Genomic DNA, 18,750 nt, shown 5'->3' on the forward strand with positions numbered 1-18,750 from the left:
GGAAGATTCAGATGGGGAGATGGATGCTGAGGAACAGGTGGTGGCTGGGGAAGCGGGCACAGCCACCGGAGATGTCTGGGGATTTGGGGCTTATGGATACTTCTGAACCTGGGGTTTCTGCAGGAGCTGATCCCAATTGGGATGCTTGGAGAAGGGAGGATGGTTCTTTAAGTGTTCATGGGGCTAAGTGTGGGCAGGATGATTGGGACTCCGACGAATTGCTAGGTACTCCAGATCCACGAGCTCTAGCTGTGTGGAGTTCAGACTCTGAGTAGATTTGGGACACCTGGTGTTTGGGTGTGAGTGTTTGGTCACCCAGGAGGAAGGGGAATAAAATGGGAATGTTTGGCCACTGCACTTTGCGTGTGGCAAGGTGTTGCTGAGGCGCCATTGGGATCTCTGTGTTTCTGGACTTGGACTGTGATTCGGATCTGCTGTTACCATCTGGCTTGGCTCTCGCTGTGTCTTATCGTGGACCTGTTTTGGATGACTGCACCCTCTTCGGACTTTGGATTGAATTTGACCTGGCTTCTGTCTACGCCCTCTGACTGACGGCTACTCCCGGCTTCTGACTATTGGTTTGTCCTTCGGAATTTCTGCTGCCTCCTGACCTGACCTTGGATTCTTCTGACGACGGCTATTCATCATCCCTTTGAGGCTCTCGGCTTATCTGCACCGTGGAAGCAGCTTTACTGCTTTTCTAGTTTGTTTATTTTCCAGCAATTAACTCTATTTGTTTTCCAAAGCTGAATTGAAGCGTTATTTAGTTTTTTATTGAATGCCAGCATGGGAAATTAGCGTGGCTCATTTTTGAGTTATTATTGTCCAATCTACTCTCGAAACACTGAAAAGTGAAGTGTTTCAAGGATATTTCCTGTGTTTATGTTATTTTTTGGCTTATCTTCGGAATAAACTTTGTTTTGTATGTTAACTGGCATCTGACTCTTGACATATCAGCATGCTTAACTCTATCGTACGTTTCCTGTTTGTTAATGGTTTGTCTTTAAGAGACAACTACTTTCTTTGTATATGTTGCAAGTATATTTTGACTTCTTACTAATAGCAGAAACCACAATTCTGGAAACCAGATTTCATGGGTTTGCTACCATGTAATTTTAGCATTTTGCAGTATTTTGTAACAATTACAATGTACAAAGATCCTGCTATTTCATTATGAAAATGTTCTTTGTGTATTTTAAAAATACATAGTCATAAGTATTTTAGAAATTTGTTAGTGAAGCAGAAGTCTGAAAAGGTGTGTTCCCTCAAAATCATATTACAAAAAGGGTTTTTTTTGGTTGCTTAATATGGCATCTAAACCTAAGATGTACCATTAATCTACTGAATGAACTTCTGTTTCTTCCCTCACACCAGTATTTGGGCATCAAACTATGATAAATAACTACTTCTGTTAATTGTGTTAATAATTTATGTCTAAATGCTATTGAAAAAGCCATCTTGAACAAATTTTAAACATTACCACTTCTATTACCATCACCTATATTTCTGGGCGAAACCACACAACCATTCCTATTGGCCAGCTAAAGGCTTTTCTGTATTGTGGGTAATAATTACTAGTTTCCTTTTATTTTAAGTTTTCTTAGACATAAAGTAAAGGTGCTATAAGTCAGTTGAGTATAAATGAGGGAAAGCCCTCATGTCATTTGAACAACCTCAGTAAGCCATACCAGAAAAAAATGAAACAACACAACTCCTCATTTAAAACAGCGACTTTCAGTTAGCTTTACTAGATTGTAGTTTTGAAATCAGAAACGTGGATAGGAAAAACAAGGTTCATAATTGAAAATTGCATTATAGCTGCCTCTTAAACCTGTTGATCTAAGCTAGGTGCTTCTAGATCAGAGAAGGCAATTGTGGCCCCTTCCACACAGCTGAATAAGATCCCACAATATCTGCTTTGAACTGGGATATATGGCAGTGAGAACTCAGATAACCCAATTCAAAGCAGATATTGTGGGTTATTCTGCCTTGATATTCTGGGTTATATGGCTGTGTGGAAGGGCTTGGAGAAAGACTAAGTCTTCCCCACTCCCTTCATGGGGACCACAAATCATGCAACACCTGCCAAAGAACCCCACAAATTTTGCTGCCTTCAAATGACACACAGGTGTTTTGTTTATCCTGGTTGGGACTTTCTGAATCATTTTCGGCCATTTTAACCCCAGGAAGTGAGAAAAATAAATAAATTCTGAGTCGAAATGTGGTGGACTTCCCCCCACCTAAGGTCCCATAGAGTCCCCAAGAGTAATGGAAATGCACTGCCCATCACTATTTTGGGGCATTTTGAGAAGACAAAATAAGGGAAAAAAAGCAAAATAAAGGCCCGAGGCTACAAAAATGGCCTCAGGGACACATGGAACTCAAATGTTTCCCACCGTTGTTCTAGATCTTGGGTCAAGAGTGTTGCAATACCTACACTAAGGAAAAGCTACAGATCTTTGATAAATCATGGATAATAACTGGTAATGAATTGAGGAGAATTGTTAAAATTAGCAAACTTTGCATGCCTGTACTAACTGTTACTGCATGTTTACTGACTTTCTGTGCTAGAGTGTCATGGAGTCTTTCTAGTGCCGCTAAGACACCAGAGCATTCTTATGCCATAATTCATCCCAAGGTTAAGGATGCATAACATTGGGAGGTCTAGCCTGAGAAGAGACTGATAACCTGAGCCGGCTTGAACTGGAACAGGATGCTTGTAGACTATTCGTGAACTGAAGAAGTGGGGTTTCAGGGGGCATTGGACTAGATGTTTGCCCATGTTTTCTTTAGTCATACCTTTGCTGTAGTGTAGTAACCTAGCATTAAAGACTTCTCTTGTGAGTGCCTTGACTGCCATCCATACCTAGGGTGCTCTTCTTGCATCACTCTAACTTGTATCAATTTTGTTCTTCTCTCTTTCACTTCCATTGAATCATACCATTGGTTATGAACAATAATTATAAGTAAATCTATTTCAGTAAGTTTTACAAAGATTAAACTTTTCTGTCTTAGACCATGTTTGAGTAAGTGGGTGCAGGACAAGTTGTTCAGCTTCTGCTTTGTAAATTGGATTTCTTTGCTTGAAAGATCCACTATTATCTCACATTTATCCACACAAACAGGGATGTAAAAACATAATCAGTTCCTCAGTATTAGGTGTACCACTGAGCAGTATTGAGATATCCTCTATTCCTCTTTTCAGAGGAAGGAATTGGCAAACTGTCTCTAAGTATTCCTCGCCCCAAAAAAACCCATAAAAAATTCATATCAACAGGCAATTTGAAGGCACATAGGCAGACACATTCCTTTTTTGCACCACTAATCCATAGACCCTTTATCATTGCTTTGTTATTCATTCCTGCATGGTCGGGGCAAGATTAGAGGGCCCTTGTGGCCTGTGATTCTATGATAATTCATTTTGAAGTCCACTCCTATTTGTGTACTGCATTATGAAACAATAAATCCTAGGTTGGTCTTGAACGGTGGGGTGTGGAACATGCTTCCTAGGATTTGAAAAAGAAATGGGACAACGGATATATGCAGTTCAACTGATCCGTAGAAACTGAAATACCAGACATACTTTAGTTCAAAAACTAAGGTTATTTTTTAACATTCTGATGGAAATTCAAACACTTTAATCTAAAGAAAGTTTATTTTATTTACAGCACAATCCTATAAATGTCTACCAAGAAGTAAGCCCCAGGGAGTTCAAGTACCAGGTAAGTAGTTATAGGACTGCCGTTTTCGGAGACTAACAACCCAATTGATTTAAGAATGACTGACTAATTTGTCTACTGATTTTAATAAACAAATTTCATCTGGATTGAAGTTTGCAATATATCCAACAGTTGCTGCAGATCAGTGTTTTTCACTGCTTGTTTTTATATAAACAATGAATTGCAAACAAAATCCTTAGGGAGAAAGCCTGAACTGTCAGAGTAAATGAGCAATCATAGTAGTTTCTGGCCAGTTGCTCACTGCAGTTCCATGTTGTTTATGGAAGCATCCCTTCCATTATTCAATAACGTTGTTAAATGAAAGTCCACCTTGTTTTGCTGTGCAAAAGCTGGTCTAAAATCGAATCTATTGTTCAGGGATTGCTAAATGGTAATTTAGAAGGCTTATGAATGTGATGCAGATGTGATGGGGTTACAGAAAAGGCAACACAAAAAGCAAGTTTGAGTTGCATTTAAGAATGACAAGAGGAAACTTTACCTCCACCCCAGTCTCCCCAAACAGCATTGGTGGACCTCCTGAGATCAAGCAAGCTTAATTTCTTTTTCAATAATTTCACTTATTTCAATAATTTTTGCATTGTGCGCTAGTCTAATATATCTAATAAATGCACACAAATGGCAATTCTTGTATCATGAAAACTTGAAAATGTTACTTGAACTAGCATGGGACAAGTCAGAATATGGTCATATATTTTAGCATTTACAGACCTGATTGAATTATACATGAATTGGGACTTAGTTGGGATCACTGACCTGCATCAATATCGTGTTATTTGGTAACATCAGGGATGCTTAGACGTTGCTGAAAGAGCATTGGAGCTAGCAAGCAAGCAAGTTTATAACACAAACCAACAAACAAAAGATAAATCTACTCTACTATTTCATGTAATTCCGTTTGGGGAACATTGCATTTCATTTTGGTCTGAGACAGAGATACCCACCCCCTAAAAGAATTAAGAACATGCTCAATCCCATTCAAGTAGCTTGCTAAGCAAACAAAAGCATACATCAAAGTTGTCTGGCAGCTCTTGGAAAACATATGCCTTAGAGTGGGATTTTTGAGCTCTTTGTAGAAAATAAAATGATTATGAATCTGTTCGTGACATCTGTGCCCCCTTATTCTTTGATTTTTCCACTCTGGTCTTTCAGGCTACATTTACAAGACTTTTCACAGCTCGGTGTCTGCAACAACGTGCGGTTTGGTTGAATGTCCATTTTTGGAAGCTGGCTGGCCAGTCCCATTTTCCCGAGCCCCTCCATTGAGATTTGGCTTTTCCTGCAAGTTGGACTGTTCATGAGAAGCCACAGAGATTGCAGGAGTGCCATGGCTACCATTTTCAGTGTAATAAGGGTCTTCGCCCTAAAGGAAAAGAACATAAATAATAACAAAGTACAGTTAGGCAAGATATTTAATGGAAAGCATTTTGGTTTAGAACTCACAGAACAGGAATATTTATCCTTTCAATTAGGCATTTCTCCTGTCAGGCAAATAGGTATGTAATACTGATGTATGTGAATGAGAAGATTTAAAAATCTGGTTTTTATGCCGTGGACTGATAAAATTCATGTAAAAATAGTATCAAACAAAATAGGATTTGGACCAAGGATTTCATATCAATATATGAAGTACAGGCAGTCCCCAAGTTACAAATATCTAACTTAACAAATGACTCATAGGCCCCTTCTACACTGCCATACAAAATCCAGATTATCTGATTTGAAGTGGATTATATTGCAGTGTAGATTCATTTAATACAGTTCAAAGCAGATAATCTCGATTATCTGCCTTGATTATTATATGGCAGGGTAGAAGAGGCCATAGTTACAAACAGGGACAAGAGAACAGGAAGTGAGAGAAATCTACCCTTAGGAAGGGAAATTAACTCCTGGAAGAGTTATTATCATGGGAAGAAGGTGTCTCCACTGAAGCTTTATCACCAATCTTGGTTTCTACAACAAGCCAAATTTTTCAAAATCCAATTATCACAGGGACAGAAAACGAGGCAAAATCTTTTGAACAAGACCACAGAAAGCAAAACAAATACCACAGGATGTTAACTCTAGTTGTTGTTATCCAAAGCTAATATATATATAAAGTGTAACTTCAGCCCCCCCCCCCCCCCCCCCCACACACACGGCTGGAGTTACACTTTAAAAATGTACCTGTTCTGACTTACATATAAATTTATCTTGTTCATAACTTGGGGACTGCCTGTACTAGGCTCAGACCATAGGAAAATGCCTTATGGTGAATTTATCTGTTCATCACACTCAGTATTGTCTACTGTGATGAACAAATGCAGCGTCCTATGGTCTAAGCTGTGAGTGGTAGAAGATCCCCAAGGTTTTTAGGCTGTGATCTTTATCCATCAGCCAATCCTATTAAACTGGAGATGCCAACAATGAAACTTGGATTATCTACATGCAAAACTTGTACTTTGAGCACTGAGCTATTCTCTCTCCCCCTGGACTGTCTGGCTTTGAATCTTTCTCCTATGACATGCTTTATGCATAAAACTATATGCACCTACGTTTGCTGGCCACAGGGACTGATACTATTCTTTCACCCCATATACTTTAAAGGAAGGATATATCCATCAGTTTTCTCAAGGCTGCCAAATTCTATTTAAGGACTTTGTAAGAGAGGCTTTCACGGAATTTAAAACATCAGAGGACAACAGGACATTGCCCCCTCATCTGGAAATGTATTTTCTCCATACTGTCGCCATTTATATATGGAATGAGAAAAGTGGTGAATCACTTAGAGTCCACCCCCAGTGTTGTAGCCCAAATAAAGCACATCCTTATAATTTGAGAAATGGCCATTTCCTAATTACAGTAGAGTCTCACTTATCCAACATAAACGGGTTGGCAGAACGTTGGATAAGCGAATATGTTGGATAATAAGGAGAGATTAGGAAAATGCCTGTGATTTTACAAATTAAGCATCAAAATATCATGTTATACAACAAATATGACAGAAAAAGTAGTTCATTACACATTAATGCTATGCAGTAATTACTGTATTTATGAATTTTATATCACAATGCATTGAAAACATTGACTACAAAAATGTTTTGGATAATCCAGAACATTGGATAAGTGAGTGTTGGATAAGTGAGACTCTACTTTATATTTGTGGTAGTAATGATATACAAGTAATTAATGGTATATAGAAAGAGTTTTGATTCCAGGTAAATGGAAATGCTATCTATAATTTTTGTGTGTGTCAGGAGCGACTTGAGAAACTGCAAGTTGCTTCTGGTGTGAGAGAATTGGACATCTGCAAGGACATTGCCCAGGGGATGCCCGTATGTTTTACCATCCTGTGGGAGGCTTCTCTCATGTCCCTGCATGGGAAGCTGGAGCTGACAGACAGGAGCTCACCCTGCTCCCCGGATTCGAACCGCTGATCCTGCTGGCACAAGGGTTTAACCCATTGTGCTCTATGAGTGTGGGGGACCTTGTTCAGTATAAAAATGTTTTATCCTCAAATAATAGAAGGCCTGAGAAGAAGCTTTTTAAAAAACGGACAGTGTTAGAAGCTCTTCTGCATTGACTTTACCATTTATCAAGAAAGATATCATTTCAGGCAGGCCTTTGTTCATGCATTGGGTTCATGTTCATAAAAATTCAAGCTTTTCACTCACTATTGAACAGTGTGAAAGAAAGGAAACAAACTCAATTACTATCCTATCTCTGTGGGAGGGCTTGTTGTTGTTGATGAAAGTTAAAGGGCAAACTCAGCAGGGATTTAAAAAATTTCTTGGGGAAGGGAACAGAAGTAAAAATCAGCAGGTGGGAAACGAATGAAGTGCCCACCCACTCTCCCCTGAAACTTCCCCAGTCTGTATTGCTTGTTCTGGAAAATCCTTTGCCTTAAAAGAGAGAGCCTTCGGGGTAATGTGTAACTAAGCCCTTAATCTTCTGGGTTTGTGAGAAATATTTGTACATATACTATTAAATTGTAACAACAATTGGAATCCCCAATTCGCCTGGCTTACAAAAAACCCAAAAAATGTTCAGACCAATGGCTGCAATGGGAGGGCTTCCAAGGCTCACCCCCGCCGGCTCGGTTTTTGGGCTAGAGGGGTGAAAATCATCACACACGGAGGGCATTTCGACCCATTTTAGCCCACCAACTTTTAAAACATTTGGGTCTTCCACAGAATACTATTGTTAATAATAATAATAATAATAATAATAATAATAATAATAATAATAACACCCATAGCCACACATCAGATGTCATGGGGAAGCAGACCTTTCTCAGACTCAGTTTAGGGTACCAGAGTAACTATCGTTATTTGTATTAATATTATTAACACCCATTGGTACACATCAGTTGTAATGGGAAAGCAGCCCACTGTCAGTACCAGCTTATTGTCATGTGGCTGAAATGAAAGGAAAACAAAAGCAAGCATGATGACTGTGCGTCTTTCATTTTTGTGTTGCCTCTCGTTTCCTACTCAGATGTCATCATTCATTTTGTGTAGATGAACAGTCGAAATGAAACGATAGCATGAAGGAAACAAAGGAAAATTTTTCGCGCACATCTCTAGTATTTAGGACTTACACATTCTTGCTACTAAGGCTAGCTCTACACTGCCATATAATCCAGATTATTTCAAAGCAGATAATCTGCATTATATGCTTTGAACTGGATTATATGAGACCCCTTCTACACTGCCATAGAAAATGCGGATTATCTGCTTTGAAGTGTAGACACATATAATCCAGTTCAAAGCAGATAATTGGGATTTTGTGTGGCCTACACAAAAAACATTGAAACTGGAAATAGTAGTGACATATTTTCTGTAAACGAACAAACTGTGGGTGCATTTACACGGTGGAATTAATGCAGTTTGGCCTTAATTGCCATAGTCCAATGCTTTGGAATCCTGGGATTTGTAGTTTGGTGAAGCACCAGCTTTCTTTGGCAGAGAAAACTAAAAGCCTTGTAAAATTATAACTCCCGTGATTCCATAGTATTGAGCCATGTCAGTTAAAGTGGTGTCAAAGTGCATAAAGTGATGTCAAAGTGCAAAGTGTGGATGCCTCTAACCTGAAGAGAAAAAAGAGGATTCCATCTGTCATTCCCCAACTACGATTCAGTGTGGCTTCCCTTAAGACAATCATAAGTTTTTCAACTTGTCTGGCTTAATAAGATGGATGCATAGCCAGTCTTTTTTTAATGCATAACCAATCTTATGAAAAATACAAACACTAGGTCTTTCTCCTCTCCATCCATTTTCCCTGAAACCCATGAGCAGACAATGTATTTGGAAGAATTAGACAATCAGGGATTTTTATTAAGTTTACGTCATTCTCTCTTTCCCATTCTTATCAGGATTGGTGGTCTCTTCACTTGTTTTGCCATTTATAAGCACTGACCAGCCTCTCTCCCATGGGGCTCCAGCTCCGTCGTTTCATAAGATGGTATCCAGCCAATCCCAGAAATGCCAGCAACAGACCAGACGTGACCAAGGCAATAAGTGTCTTCCGAGAATAGTCCTTGTGACTCTCAATGTCCTCTTGTTTATGGGTTGTTATCCCTACCTGGAAAAATACAAATCTGAGCCAAAACATTCTTAAACAGGAAACACAGTACATTTGTAGAGACTTCTGTTTACATCCCAAACACTTAATTCAGTTTCTTTTTCCATTTTTATTTGAGGAAAAATGGGTGGGGAAGGAGATAGTAAAAATATGGATGACATTTCTAGATGCAAAATGTAAACTCCACTTTAAGGTTTTATCTTAAATCATACAATCTCTTCCGTTTTCCAGATCCCTGTATCAGGAAAGTTGTTGATAAGTTGAGGAGAGGGGCAGTGAATGAGAAGAAACTTGCTCTCAAATCATTTATGTCTCCATCACTCATTAAGATTTTCAGTGTTGGACTATAACTCTGGAGAACAGGGACCAGTTCCCTGTTTGGTCATGAAAACATTTTGGATACGCTTGGGCAAGTTACACTTTTTTAGCCTCAAAAAAACCCCTTATAGGTTCGCTATAAATCAGAAATGACTCAAAGGCATACAAGGACAAATAGTATTTGAGGGGGTCTGCTGTGACTTGAAGTGGAGCTGCATACACTCTGTGGACAGCATTTTCCCTATCCTTGATTTATGTGATCCATTTCTCAATGTACTTGGTCTAACAATAGCATTCTCTAACAGAGAAATCTAAATGAAGTGATAACTCCCAGGATTCCATAGGAATGACCCATTGCAATTAAAGTGCTAGTTTTTTTATTTTATTTTTTCGTGTCAGGAGTAACCGGAGTTGCTTCTGGAGTGCTATATCAAAATGTTAAAACTGTAAAGTGTGAGGGAAGTCCAGTTTAAGTGTTAATACAGGTATGGGCATTTTTTTTTTGCTTTGGGGCTGCATTGCAGGCCTGGCTAGAAGGGCCAGGCAAGGGAAAGAGGACAGTTGGGCACATGCTGCTCACACCCATTCTAATGCCAGGAGGAAGGAGATACACATGGCAGCTGCCCTGATCTTCCTCTTGATCCCCCCCCCCCCAAATCCTTGGGCTGTCCTCTTGACTTTATGTTGGGAGGAGGGCGAGACAGGCAGCAGCTGAGATCGCTCCAGAGGGCCACCTCATGCCTTCTTTGAGCCATCCTCCCAGCATAAGGACAGGGCCATGTGCACCGTGGAGGGTGAGACATGCAGTGGCTGAGAGTGCTTCAAAGGGCTCTCAGCTGCTGCGTGCATGCCTCCCCCGTCTTTTTGGCATAAGGATGCAGCAGGCCCAGAGGACAGGAAAAATGAGGAGGGTCTGAGGTAAGCGCCTGGGGGCTACATCCGCCCCCCCCTCCGGGCCTTAGTTTGCCCATGCCTGTGTTAATAGGATAGACTTATTTTGAAAGACACAGGTCACAAATATATGGACATATGGGGCAAAACAAATGAGATACTGGAGATCCATGCTTAGACTGAAACTGTGGCAGTAGTACTTAATCCTTTTGCCTTGTGCCATTTTCTGATGAAAACTGGCCTGCTAAAACTGCATTTGCCCAGTTAAGGATTTCCCCGATGCAAGGAAGAACCACTTGTAGATATTTTTTACAAAAATTAAATAAACTGGATATAGGTCTCCAGTGTCTAATTTGGTTTTAAGAGCAGTAATGGAAACCGAGAAAATCAGGGTCCAGTTACAGAGCTAGGCAATGGTGTGGTGTCTCTTTTCTTTGGGGAAAATTTCAATTTTGGGGATGGAATCTCATAAGAGCCTTTCCCTATAATCTGCCAGAGTCAGTATGTAAATAGTTGGTGAGCACTGTTAAATGGTTCCGCTTCGTATTTTTTTTAAAATCTCTCTTTTGGAATTGATAATTTCCCCTGCAAAATCAACACCCTTGTGTGTAAAAGACCCTTAGGACTCACACCCTGTCATTTCCTACATCACACCCACTTTTTAATGATCCCCAACAGTTTCTTGTCACCCCTGAGAAGAGCTCTGCTTCTCTGAGATTTACTGCATGACAGCCTAAATAGCCATGGGCACATTTAGCTTTTCAGTGCTATTTTTACAGGTGCCTTGAGTCCAGCTTTACAAGCAGAGAGCTGCAGCACTGGAGAGCAGGAAGGAGTAATTCATTAATGTATTATCATGCTTTGAAGATGTAAAGTGCCAAAAAAGTGATGTGAATTACAACTGGGGACCCTTATTACAAGTACTGTACTACAGGCCTAGCAACATAATTGGCCAATCCTCTACAGCATACCCTACTATACTTTGAAAAGACCTTTGGATTTCAGAAATGATACCATAATACTATAGTATATCCATTTGGATATATGTATGTATGCTCCATTTATATAATAAGATATGTAAAAAAATTACACTTCTTGTCTCTCCATCTCAAACTTCCAAACTCTTTTATACAGGCTCTATATTGTGTATGCAAATTATATGTGGGTATGTCAGTTTTTGTGTATGAATGAAGGGGAAAGTAGTGGGTAGGTTTTCAGATAGTTTTGTCAGAACATGTAAATTACTCAGCATTTGTTAAAGTGCTAACAGAATCAATATCTCAGAATTAATCACAGGTTCACAGTAATTGGGGTGTGGTAGCTGAGGGCCGAGACTGTTGCATATAAGTTTGTAGTTACTGTATTGATTTTGATGAGGGTTGATATATTGAGATTGGTGGATGAAGGTAGGCGAGAGAGGGGGGGGGGGGAAGGAGATTGTACATACTGTAAATACTGTGTAAGTATTTGTACTATTTCTACAACTTAAGAAAGAAAAGCCTTCTCGTTGGAACAAACACCTTTGTGTCTCTGTGTTGTTTTTGTTCCCGAGGAGACCACTTCACAGCAAGAAGGTATTTGGCTCTCTAACAGGAGTGGAAAGTCCCTTCTGCTATACAACAGGGAATTTCATGCTGATTTGAACCCCTGACAGTTTTGAATGTCCAGCGTGTGAGCGAAGCAAAAAAAAAAGGCTGATTTTCAAGTATTCTAAATTGTTACCTCTTGCAAATCACGCCTCTTGTCTGCAATAACAGTATCCAAAGCATCTGTGCCTGCAATTTCCAAAACAACCAGAAGATGGAATAAGTAAACAACAAAACTGGTGTTCACTTGTCTTTCCTTGTTATCTATTAGTGCACAAACTGAAAGATAATATGAGGGCGTCAAGCAGTTTTCTAGCTTCTCTAACTGAAACATTTTCATACCTGATTTTTTTGATGCAGAAGGCTAGCTTTTGTATTAGAAATGACTGTTCTGGGAAAATGAAAACAAATTATGCAAAAACTGCTTTAAACTGTATGTTTGAACAAGCCATAGCCTCCCCTCCCCAGTGAGAAATAAAAAATTCATGGTGAATATCAAGATATGTATAAGAAGCAACAACTGGAAGGGACTACAAAGAGAAGAACCTGCTTGCTCATAACATTCACAGAACTTGGTCAGTACTGACAAATATTAGGTAGCTCGTTTTCCTGAGATATTGGTTGGGAAACATTCATGACTGAGTCAATTCAATGCCATATTTTGCAGGATGTTATGTCGCAAGGCACTGAGAAGTAACAACTCTGGAGGAAAGCTAATATACTGTATATACTCTAAGATAAGCCGAGTTTTTAAATCTCTTTTTGGGGGCTGAAAAAGCCTCCCCCGGCTTATAATCGGGTCAAGGTCAAGCCAGCAGCCGGAGCCTGGAGGCCACAGTATGTTTTCTTTTCCAAAACCTCCCTTCTTCGCTTCTCCTCCCAGGCTGGAGTTATCTTATTTTTTAAGAGAAAGAGAGACAAGGAGGGAATGTTTTGAAAAGCGAAAGGAGAGTGAGTGACAGAACCTCTTGCAAGCCAGGAAGAAAAAAAAAAGATTGCATGGTGGAAGGGGAAGAAAAAGAAAGACTTTTGCAAATTTGCAGGATTTATTATTATTATTACAAGAATGTTTGAGTCAAAAGGGAGGGGAAGGAGAGCAACAGAAGGTGTGTATTTCTTTTTATTCCTAAAGAAACAAAAACGGAGTGGGTTTTTTTGGGAGAGGGAGGGAAGTTTTAAAAAGCTTTTTCTGGCTACTTTTAGAGAAAAGAGGCCAAAGTTGTTTTTAGGAGGGCTTTGCTTGCATTTCTTCCTTGGGCACATGCATGCCCCAAAGCTTGTAAATAATATATAGATTTCCCCCTACAAATGCATTAATTTAATATATGAATTTTCCCCTCATATGTTTGCAAGTCTTTGCAAATCCTATATACATATAGATATCTAGAGATTTCCATGTACCTGTATATCTGTACCTATATGTATACATTAATTTTATATATGAATTTCCCCTCACAATTTTGCAAGTCTCTGCAAGTCCTATAAAGATATAATTCTCTATATATAGAGCAATCTCTAGATAGATAGATATTAATATAGATATAGGCCTTTTAAATATGCACGCGCACAGATGTCTAGATAGATGTAAACATAGAGAAATGGGACTTGCAAATATTGCAGGAGGGAAATGCACATATATAGAAAGAAGATTTGCAAACTTTTCAGGAGGGAAATGCAAATGTGAAATTAGTATATATAATTATAGAGCTATATCTAGCCCTGCATTGTTTATATAGGCATTGAACGTTTGCCTGTTACTATGTTGGAAGCCGGCCTGAGTCCTCATGGAGAGATAGAGCAGGATACAAAGGAAGTTGTTGTTATTGTTGTTGATGATGATAATGATGATGATTATTATAAAGTTATTGTTGATACCTTATTGTTTTTGTTGACCCTACTTATGCACTTACAGAGTTAGCTTACTGTTTTTCTTTGAAATACGGTAAATATAAAAAAACATTTACCCCACTTATGCCTCAGTTAATGTAATTTTATTGGTATCTATTTTTATTTTGAAATTTACCAGTAGCTGCTGCATTTCCCACTTTCGGCTTATACTCGAGTCAATAAGTTTTCCCAGTTTTTGTGGTAAAATTAGGTGCCTCGGCTTATATTCGGGTCGGCTTATACTCAAGTATATACGGTACATTGGAATTATTTATTTTTTATTAATTCAGTTGAAGTAGTTATTTATTTAAAGTATTTTATTTTAAGTCCTTCCAAGGCAGCTTAACAGAGATAGATAGCATCATAAGCATATTAAGAACATCACATTACAGTGATTTGAATAATAAATTTAGATGATGTTAATGATAGGAGTATTATGCACCTAAGTGAGTATTATGCACTTGCAATGCTTCCAGCACATGCCTCAATATTTTCTTTGCACACCAACCTGTAATTTATTATACTGTATTTCAACAAAAGTTATAGCCATACCAGATATTCTGGGTCCACTTCTGCCTTTGGATGCGCCAGCATCTCAGCATGGAAAACATTGGCTGGCTCTATATTGCCATATAATGTATTATATGGGTCAGTTTAGTCTTGGATTCTGTTAAAAATGAATTGTATGCTTTTTGCAGTTGTGGTCGATGCTTGAAGTGTTGTGCTTGGTGATATTACCAAAGGCTATTCCTCGTAAAGTCACACTTTTAACATCACCACCCAATCCTTCTCATTGCTTAGGCTTTGGGATACTTCTGACTTTACAATCCTAAACAGCATTCATTATAGCCTAAATTGTCTTGGTATCCTCTTTCCCAGAGTCTGCATGGCTGGCTGCTATTAAACGGAACATGCTGCTGGATTGAAGCAGAATGGAAGGACAACTTCATATTTTACTAAGAGCTTCAAGAATGGCAGCTGGTAGTTGAAAGGAAGAAAACTCTCAGCAAAAAATTATATGCAGGTACAATGGAGAGATGTCTGACTATTCTTCCCTTTGGTGGCCTCAGGAATTTCCTTTCTACGTGCATTGACTCAGCATGCACGGTTGTTCACGTACACTCCCACCCCAACCAACCTCTCCAAGCATCAACCACTCAAACTGCACAAACCACTCACTCTTAACTAAGCGGCTGATGCAATTTGTGCAAAAACCTACGGTCCTTAAAAACAAACAATAACACACCATATTCCTTATAAAAGTTATACAAATTGGTTTGACTGACCTTTATCATTAACACCAACCAAAAGTATGCACTTGCTATTCAGAGCAGATTTTGTCAGTTTGATGTGGCACGTATCATTTGCTGCACAAAGCACCTTTCCCAGGTGTTTGCTTTTCTGGTCTATAAACTGTTCCTGCAAGAACGGAGGGGGAAAGGTTAAATGAATGTTGTCTTCAGCACTAATTCATTATCTTTGTATAAGTAAACTGACTAGGAAAGGCTTTCACCACAATTACTTTCTTATAACAGTCAGTTGCTTGTTTACTTCACGACCAGAGAATTACAATGTGTGTAGGGAGCCAGTATAATGTAGAAAAATTTCCAAAGAAATTGAAGAACCAGAAAGAATTGCTTAGTAACAAGATGGCATGATCCTGGCTATGACTGCCATAGATGTGAGTTCAATTGAATTGTTTGCCTTAAATGTACAAAGGAAAGTTGCATGATTTTGCATTCTTGTTGTGTGTTGTATCATGTATGTCATGATATCTGGAGGGTCACATCTACATATCACTTCTTTAGAATCTGTTTTAGCTGTGTCAGTTTAAGCCTTCATTTGCCTACTTATAGCTTCAGTGGGTGTACTGGATCAAGGGCCCAGTTATTGAAAAAATAAATGATTAAAAAAGAGGGAACATTCATCAGCAAATTAATATCTCTGAATATTAATAGCAGTTTATTTTTTAAATGGAGTGAAATTTTCTCAGCTGTGTCCTCTTAAAAAAGTGAAGAGTGAAACAAACCGAAGCAACTCTTTGTTTTGCCATTATAAGCACTGTCTCCTTTTTTAATTGTCACTGGGGAGGAAATGAGGGAAATAACAAACAAACACTTGGCCTCCCTGTTTAGGAAATGCTTTGAGTATTTCTGACTATTCTTTCAGTGCACGTTTCACAAGAGATAAGATCTTCCCACACAGAAATAAAATCATCCTTTTGCTCCCAACAGTTGTGACTTTTGGGTGGGAGGAAATGGGAGAGAAAGTTTGGGCATTGCAGCTTTTTCCTCCTTTTGGTCAGAGGACAAAGCTTCTGGAATTCATTCTATACAATTCCTGTTGATTGGGGTAGGGCCTGATTTTGGTAAAACAAAACTAAATATATACCGATATATTCAAAAGTCCACGGCACTTTGCTATAGAATGGAATGATGACATGAAAGGAAGAGTTTATATAGCAGTTGAAGAGTCCCAGTGGTTTGAATACTGGACTATGACTGGAGACTAGGATCCAAATAGTTGTTCAGCTATGGAAATCCCTTGGGTGATCTTGGATATCATATTCTTTCAGCCTCAGAGAAAGGCAGAAGCAAATCCCTCTGAACAAATCTTGCCAACAAATCACCATAATAGGTTTACCCTTGGGTTACCATGATTCAGGAACCTGAAGCCACACAATAACTGCATTATCAGTAAGATGCAGAGGAGCTTTCCTGTGCGTCCCCATGGCAATTAGTTGGAGCTATTGCAGATTAAACATTTAAGATAACACCCACACATTTCTTTGGAGAAAACTGCAATTCTCAATTAATATAATTAAAACTGCCAGAGATTTGAGATCTGCAAGAGAAGGCTTTCAATCGCTCTCACCATCACAGGCACATTTGGTGAGAACTCAGAAAAAGCCTTCTTGATGGCTATTCCCAAACTGTGGACTTCCTTCATGGAGATTCAGCCGGCCCCTTCTTTCTTTTGCTTTTGCTGGCTAGCAAAGAAGTTCCTATTTGGGAAAGCCTTTGACTTATAATTTATGTGACAGAAAGGGTTATTAAGGGAGTTGTGTTTTTATCTTTTTTTATTATGTCTAGCCTGTATTTTATATTGTTTTAATCTTGAATTCTTAACGGAAGCGTTGTTTAATTGGTTTTTAAACTATATAAATATTTTCAAGAAAGAAAGAAGTCTCCATGTTGTGTGGGCATTTCTTGGATTCCTTCAGAAAGTCTTTGTTCGTAAGTGAATATTACATCTGAAATGAACTGTTATAACTCTCTGTTGATTAAGAAAGTTCCTTGGAATCATTGTAGCCAATTCCTCAAAAAGAATTGTCCCAAGCAAAACAGATTATTAAGAACAGATTTTTAATATAAAGGGAACTACACAGTTTTATTATAACAAAATTCAGTGTTCTGTACAATGAAAACTCCTATTTCTGCCATTGCAGAACTTTGAAAAATGTACAAAAAATAGGCGTATGATAATGATGTACATTTTTACTGGAAAAAATTAGATCTGATTATGTACGAGGCAAGCTATTTTGCTAGATCTCTTTCTCTCTCCCTCTCTGTCTGTATATGTATCTATCTAGTTAGAGAGAAGTCTCACTGAGTTCAGATAAGCAGGCAGAAGGTTGTAGCCTAAGTTTAGAGAAAGCCCACGGAAACTATGTGTTTCTATGTAAGCCCAGAACACTGAACTTAGTATTCCAAGGCTGTATTCAATACTTCTTGTTGAGCCTGAAGTTCAGTCCTTTCTCCTCAATCAAGTCTACAAACTATATACTGAGGTTGTTCCTCAGTATATAGACATAGTGGGACCAGCTATCCCTCTATTTTATAAATAAATGCTTCTGAACCTGATTGTTTCCTGTCCCCCTGGAACTAGACCCTTGTAAATTTTGACCATACACCTTCTGTACTTTGATTCTGATTGGATTGGCAATCACATTGTTTGCAGACCCAGAAGACACCTTCCTCGAACCTGAGTGCTGTTGAAGTGTTACATACTTTTGTAAGCATCACAGCTCATGCCTTTGACCTAAGGAAGCTCTTTTGCAAATATCAAAAAGATGTATCTCTTTATACAAAAGTAAAATTCACTTATTCAAGCCAGAACTCACCTCTAATGCATATGAGTGCCATCTCTCTTTCAAACTTGTTTAAAACCTATGCCCAGGTTTTCTGCTTTTTTAATTCCCTTATTCCATGCTTCCCAACTTTCTGCATTATTCCCTATCTTTTCACCAAGCAAACTGTTACAAGAGGGTGGCTGTGATGTAGCTAAATTAAACTAAAGACCAATGGTGTAATTAAGTTGTCGAATTCATTATCACATGACCACAAATTCAATCTTCATATCCAGAAAGCAGAACTGAGACAAAAGAGTATGTTATTCTACCTCAGACTACAGTAGTGAGCAGGGAATGATTTTGGAAATGAAAATTTCCTCATATTATAAAATAATGAACACCTCTGTTTAAGTGAGAAATAAAACCACTAGTAGATCAGAGAGAAATGTTCTAGTCCTATTTCCTCTGTGCATTTGTTTTCTAATTTCAGTGAGATAGGCAAATAATTTTTCCAGACATCATGCAATTTAAAGATATCTGATAGCCGAGTTTACTAAAACTACAACTGGTTCTGAAAAGTCTTGATGTGATGACATAACTAAAAAATGCAATTGTTCAAAACTTGGAATGTTATTTATCACAAAAATGTGCCTGGGAAAATAGAATGTACAAAATAAAAATCTAATCAAATATTTCC

General features: G+C 38.6%; 1 protein-coding gene across 1 annotated transcript in view; it reads right to left on the bottom strand.

Annotated features, from left to right (window-relative positions):
- Positions 1-1,715: 1,715 nt before the first annotated feature.
- cd34 (CD34 molecule) overlaps positions 1,716-18,750 on the bottom strand; it is a 45,616-nt gene continuing 28,581 nt past the window's right edge. Inside the window, exons 5-8 of the mRNA XM_008116582.3 lie at positions 15,268-15,400; positions 12,231-12,283; positions 9,135-9,299; positions 1,716-5,100 (exon numbers count right to left, since the gene is read on the bottom strand). Of these exons, the coding sequence (XP_008114789.2) occupies positions 4,909-5,100; positions 9,135-9,299; positions 12,231-12,283; positions 15,268-15,400 (543 nt within the window). The 3' untranslated portion in view covers positions 1,716-4,908. The remainder of the gene's footprint in view (positions 5,101-9,134; positions 9,300-12,230; positions 12,284-15,267; positions 15,401-18,750) is intronic.

Source organism: Anolis carolinensis, chromosome 4 (genome assembly GCF_035594765.1).
Source record: "Anolis carolinensis isolate JA03-04 chromosome 4, rAnoCar3.1.pri, whole genome shotgun sequence".
In the NCBI taxonomy this organism is placed as follows: Eukaryota; Metazoa; Chordata; class Lepidosauria; order Squamata; family Dactyloidae; genus Anolis; species Anolis carolinensis.